Source organism: Thunnus thynnus, chromosome 8, assembly GCF_963924715.1.
Source record: "Thunnus thynnus chromosome 8, fThuThy2.1, whole genome shotgun sequence".
Lineage (NCBI taxonomy): Eukaryota > Metazoa > Chordata > Actinopteri > Scombriformes > Scombridae > Thunnus > Thunnus thynnus.
This window is the reverse complement of record NC_089524.1, coordinates 28321682-28327681: the sequence shown is the minus strand read 5'-3', so window position 1 is coordinate 28327681 and position 6000 is coordinate 28321682. Positions and strand designations below refer to the sequence as shown.

At 36.8% G+C, this 6000-nt stretch overlaps 1 protein-coding gene across 7 annotated transcripts in view; it reads left to right on the top strand.

The window, feature by feature from the left end:
- Window positions 1-1681: 1681 nt before the first annotated feature.
- tp63 (tumor protein p63) overlaps window positions 1682-6000 on the top strand; it is a 32622-nt gene continuing 28303 nt past the window's right edge. For 2 of the 7 annotated variants that reach the window (XM_067597784.1, XM_067597785.1), the window contains exon 1: window positions 1682-1931. In XM_067597784.1, the coding sequence (XP_067453885.1) occupies window positions 1879-1931 (53 nt within the window). In that variant the 5' untranslated portion in view covers window positions 1682-1878. Of the gene's footprint in view, window positions 1932-4787; window positions 4813-4991; window positions 5102-5251; window positions 5350-6000 lie in introns of those variants that run through there. The other 5 variants (XM_067597776.1, XM_067597775.1, XM_067597779.1 and 2 more) reach the window with 4 other exon arrangements.

The window sequence follows — 6000 nt, the reverse complement described above, 5'->3', positions numbered from 1 at the left end:
CAATATTAGATTTTTTTTGTTTGTTTTGTTTTGTTTTATTACCTTATCTAATCATATGGACATACACGACTACTGTTGTGAAAGGCTTTATTCCAAGGCTGGGTTTTTAGTTTTCAAATGTCAATGGGATCTAAACAAAGTTTTTTTTTCCTACTTCTGGAACAAAACCTGGAAGTTCTGGTTTCACTCCAGGTTTCCATGAGATTCCCATAGCCTCAGCTTCACTTTGAATTTAGTGCTAATAATCTAAAATCAGCATGCTTTACATATTAAACTAAGATGGTAGACCATAGTAAACATTAGCATTGTCATTGTTACTCTGCTGATATCAGCATTTAGCTAAGTGCAGAACAGCCTTACAGAGCCGCTAGCATGGCTGTAGACTCTTGCAGAGTCTTGTTTAGTGCAGTATATCACCAAAACAATATGAATTCACACAAGTATACAGGTTCACTTGATAAATAAGATCTCTATATGAACTTTAAAAACATCATGTAAATCTGTGTTAGGTAATATTAAGCTTGGTTATTGAGTAATTGGCTGAGTGTGACAATTCTAAGATTAAACCTTGTTTGATAACAAATACTGGTATTTCTGAAAAGTATGTCTTGAAAATAACAGCTGTGTGACCACAGTTACATCACCAGGTTGGCATACAGTATGCATGTCTGCTGTATCAGTGCGGTCTGTCATACTGTAGGTGCACAGCAGACAGTCAGAGGGGAGAGAGGCTGTATGTCTTTATTAAAAGTACAAGAGAGCAGCTTAGAGGTTTGTGTTCCCTGGATACACCACATCTATTTATTTTCATTCCCCCCGCAGTGACCCTTCCTTTTATTTTAGCATGCTGATTCATCTGCTGTTCATCTCTGAAAACCACACAAGACCTCTAGGTTTACAGTGTCATGCTACTTAGGCGAGAGGGAGAGTCTGATATTGTATAGGAGGTAGCTATATGCCCAGAATGTGGCACGATTTCTGTGTGTGCTTAAATAAGAGTCTATCTGGGCTACTGTTAAGGATTGTCAAACCACGGTATTCACGTCTGGTGTGTCTTTATCTCAAGTCAAGTTAAAGCTTAAGGAGGATATAGGGGTGTCATTTTCATCTTGTTTTATGCTACTGGACATGTTTTAAAGCATTACTTTTCACCAGTATCTTGTGAGACATATGCTATCTTGGCCTTAGAGTATGTTTCACTTCCTTAAATGAAATATTTGGGTGATTTTTATTAGTCAGTGAAAGTCCAGCCACAGACTGAATCTTTGTGCTTTTGCTGAATCGGCAGAGATTCAACAATCGCTGCCATTTAATGTATTTATGGAAATATTCAGCCAGCTTTGAAGCCTCCTGGGCCTTTGTGAAGTTCATGACGCAACAGACATGCCCTCAACCCACAAAACCACATGGGAATCTGGGTGGAAATGTCAGAATAGGCCAGAGAAACACATGGAGTAGGGAAGGGGTGAGCTTTTCAGGATAGTGGCTAGCTGTGTGTGTGTGTTTGCTGGTGGGGTGCAGGGTCAAATGTAGTTGCTTGATATCTATATCCTAGCAACTGAGAGTGAGTGATATCTTGTACAACTGTAGCTGGGGATTGGTCAGAGAGCTGGCACAAGCCCCTCCTATTAGTAGGGTAGCCTAAGAAAAAATACCTAAATTCAAAACATCTCTCAAACTTTCTCCACTCTGCACTGTACCCTCCGGCACTTTAATCCAGGCCTTGTTTATTTACTTTGTTTATTTTATACATATTTATAATTTTTTTGCATTAATTGTATTTATTCTTGTAGCTTATGCAGTCTGTGATTTCTGCGCCTTTATGACAAGCTGGTAATTTTTAAGACTGTAGCAAAGTGAATTTTTTGGTATGTCAACATGAATTCACCTTACACAGCTCTGCAGTATTACCCAGAGTTTCCCTTTCATCGGTAAGTACATATAAATTGTACTTAAACTGACTAACAGTAATAGTTAACTCATATATATCATTTTATATATATAAAATTCATGTGATGTTCAACCTAATTTGTTAAAGTGAAGTTTGGCATGTCAACATGACATTCTGAAGCAGCATATATTGTGTGAATTTAACATATGGGAAATGTGTATTCAGGTTGTTTACATTTATTGTTACATTTATTACTGTGATTTACAAATGGAGTTCTAACCAGAGAAAATTCAGAAAATCTGAATTATTGAAGTGATTGGGAATCCCCCTGCTCTTTGTATTTGACTTGAACTGGCAGTTCAGACTGGTACTGTCTGGAGGTCCAAAGTGACCTGGGAACAGTTGTGTCTGCCTGGATCCTCAGCTGCCACTCTGTCCTGATATATTTATAAGCGTGGCATACTTATGGCAACAATGCATGTGTAAAGGGCCATCAGGGCTGAAGTGGCAGACAGATTACATGACATCTCGGTTGCTCGGTCTTCTTCTGATCTTTACTGTATAGAGGCCATTTCAGTGGGAATGTATGTAATTCAGAGGATGTCAGATGTTTTGCAGATGCTTTTATCCAGAATCATTTACAGGAGGAGGGAACACAGTGTGACAAATGTTTGCTTATCTGATTTTATCAGATGCATTTTATTCAGTCTTGTACATTGTATATCTTTGGCCCATAAATTATCCCCTTTTGGTCCTCTAAAATCATGATTATTGCATCATGTCAGAACATTATGGTGATTATTATTTGGCATCTGAGACAATAATCAGTGATGTTTTAAAACTCTGCTTAAAACAACATATCAACATACATCCCTTATTTGTCCAGTATATGTATGTCAAAGCAAATTCATCAATGATCAATCAAGTCTACACTGAAGATTTTGCTGTGCACATCAGGTCACTCCACTCCATCATCACTGTATGTCTAATCATTAATCATTACTGACTTCACCAGTGGTCAGACACATGCTGACATTCATGTAATCTGAAGACAATGTTCAACAAAAATCTAGTTTACTCTTTTGTCCTGATATTTAGAAAGACAGTTTTACTATTTTTCTGTGTGGTTCATATGATTATTTTAAACTGTACTGTGTTGTCTCCATCTTACTGGGCACCTTTGGAGTACTAGTTTATATTCTCCGGGTTATGTTGCATAGGTATATAACTTGTTATTGTACACCTCATTTGTACTACTCATTTGTAGCCATTACGTACTGTGTACTATTTTCCACTTTTAACGTAATGTCCCTGTAGTTGTGCTTGACAGTCAGCGTGCATCAAGTTGTGTGTTTTTCAAACAGAAAACTTCAATTTCTATGGCTTACAATAATTAATTAATTAGACCACAATAACCACACAGCTACAGGGTGTTTAAAATACATGATAGTGTATGATTTCTAATAATACCTGTTACCAGTGGTGCTTTAATCTATTTTTGAGCAAGGTACGTTTGGGTAGCATTCATTTTCTATGGTGTTGCTTCTCTGGTTTCATTCAGCTTTCAACTATCAAGGTATTTTTTGGTCCACTAATTTTCTCCTAGTTTCTTGTTTTCTTTGCATTCCTAACCTTAAAGGAATTTGTGCCTGTCCTTTTACCCCATAGGATTTGACTTTAGACTGTTTCACTTCTATAAAAGTAAAGGGATAAGAGGAGGAGAAACTCTGGGGCTTTCTTTTGTTTTGCAGTCATGTCCCTCTTCCAGCCAGGGCTGACAGATGAGGGGGAGAAGGTCTTAGGCCTTTGAACAAGTGATTAATAAAGACACTGGAGAAGGGCCCCGATCGGCTAGGCTGTTTGTTTTGATTGCATTTTCATCGGTCGGTGTGCCCAACCTGCCAAGAGACAATGGCCATCCCTGTTTAGTGCTGACCTCTGCCCCAGTCTCGTCTGGAGGCGCTGCACTGTCTTTAAGTGGATGCTGAACAGCCTTCGCCTCGGGCTAACTGAAAAACTCTCTGAGTAACCAGACACCCAAAAGCAGACAAACAACAGCCAGAACTGTGATAAAGCCATCTATCAAAATGGTGTTTTAATAAAATAAATCTATGGTAAAATAAATAAGGAAATGAATCATTTTTTAAATGCATGTTTTTGTAATTATTCTCTGCATTTCTTAATGTTAAGATTTTCCACTTTTCCATCTTGCTACTGACATTTTGCTACCCTCTAAAGTCTCAACGATTCAAATACTAAACAGTCTATAAAAATGTAAATGCAAGTGAAAGTGGACATATTCATCTTATTGTTTAACTGCATTGCTACACTAAAGCTGGAATAAGCACAAGTCTTTAAGAGTGCAGGACATCAAGTGAAGCTGCAGTTTTATTATGACAATATCAAAACATATTTATAGGCTTCAACTGAACCTGATGCACAACCTCTGTGATTACATTCTGCATTCTGACTGATCAGCAAACAATGCTGTGAAGCAAAGCTCATAAGTCTTTATAAAAAGTTAATGAAGCACTTCAACTAGTTCCACCAAATGGCATAATCAAATGGAGTTAACCTATGACAGAGATGAGTAGAGTGACCACACCTAAATCCTCCCTCCTCCATTAACAGAAATGACACCACACCTGTGCTATACCTGCAGTCTACCTTTTTGTTGTTTTTCCCTGTGACTGTCATCCATTATTTTAAATATATGATGGACCTATATATCTGCTACACTCCAAGAAGCCTATACTCTTTTGATTTATCCTGTAGATGTCTTTCTCCTGTTGTCCCCCTCACCCTTTGATAATGGGCAAAGTGCAGTAGTAGTAAGATTAAAAAGGTCTGAAAAGGAAGAAAATAGACCATATATACTGTAACGATTTGGCAGGTCAATATTTGACTTCACAGACAAACTGGTGAGACAAGAGTGTCTAAATAATAACTTTTAATAAATTGTAATCATTTTGCAGTGTAACATAGGTAATATAGATTTAAATAAAGAGCCAGTTATTGTAGTGTATCTTCATTATAGATAAAACTGATAATATTGGTATGCAAAGTAAAACTACTTTATTTATTTTACAAATAGAAAATTAACCACCATTTTGCTAGCTCATGACTGGTTGCCATGACAATTATCAAGGGCCTTGAAGATAACCTGAGCAAAACCAGAGATGATTAATTAAATTCAGTTTGCAGCTGAAGGTAATATCTCTGTTTCTTTCGTATTTGAGGTTTAAATAAACTTAAACAGACACAGTTAATTGAGCTGACTCACATCATAATTGTTTTGTGAAACAGCTTGGCTAGCTAAAAAAATACAAATAGTTTCGCTAGTTAGCATCACAATGAATTGCTAACTTGAATTGCGAGTGTGCTTGCTACATGAGTTAACTATATCTATATCTGTTGCTTGGTAATTAGTTTCCCATTGAAAGTGTAAAAGCAGTTTGGCAAGTATATTAGTGTTTTACAATGGCTGCAAATCAACTTTATTTTAACGTTACTGTTGCCTCCGCTGAGTTGATTTTATGAAAATATTCTCTTTGTGTCTCAGCAGGCCTGCTAGTTTCTTTTGTTAATTAACTTAGCCGATTTATCCAGTCAATTTAATTCCTATCACATATCATTCCTTGACTCTGACATACAGAAATGGTTTTTAATGCATAGCTACATACATTGTCAAATTCAGTCCGACACATCTATTTCTTTACTCTACTTTTAGTGTATTGTTCAGTGTATTTAGCCTGTCAAAATGTTGTATGGTTTATTTTTCTTTCAATTATCTCAAATCAGTCTATTTTCACCAGTGTGCTTGACTTATTTGATTGACAAGGCAGGCACTAAGGATGTAAAAATACTGTGGTGCAGTCTGTTTCCAGTACAAGGCGAGCTGGAGGAAACCTTTATTAAACATTATGCTCAGTATTTGTTTAATGTTACTCCTCTTATGTGGTCTAGTTAAGATGCCATGTGTTTCTGCTATAGCAAAAGCTTATAAATTATCCTCTTAATTTCACCCAAACTGAATGGTCTGTAGGCTTAATCTCCTAAATCCTCTTTTAAATAATTCCTGGGTTGGGCAAACTCAGTTTATCTTTATT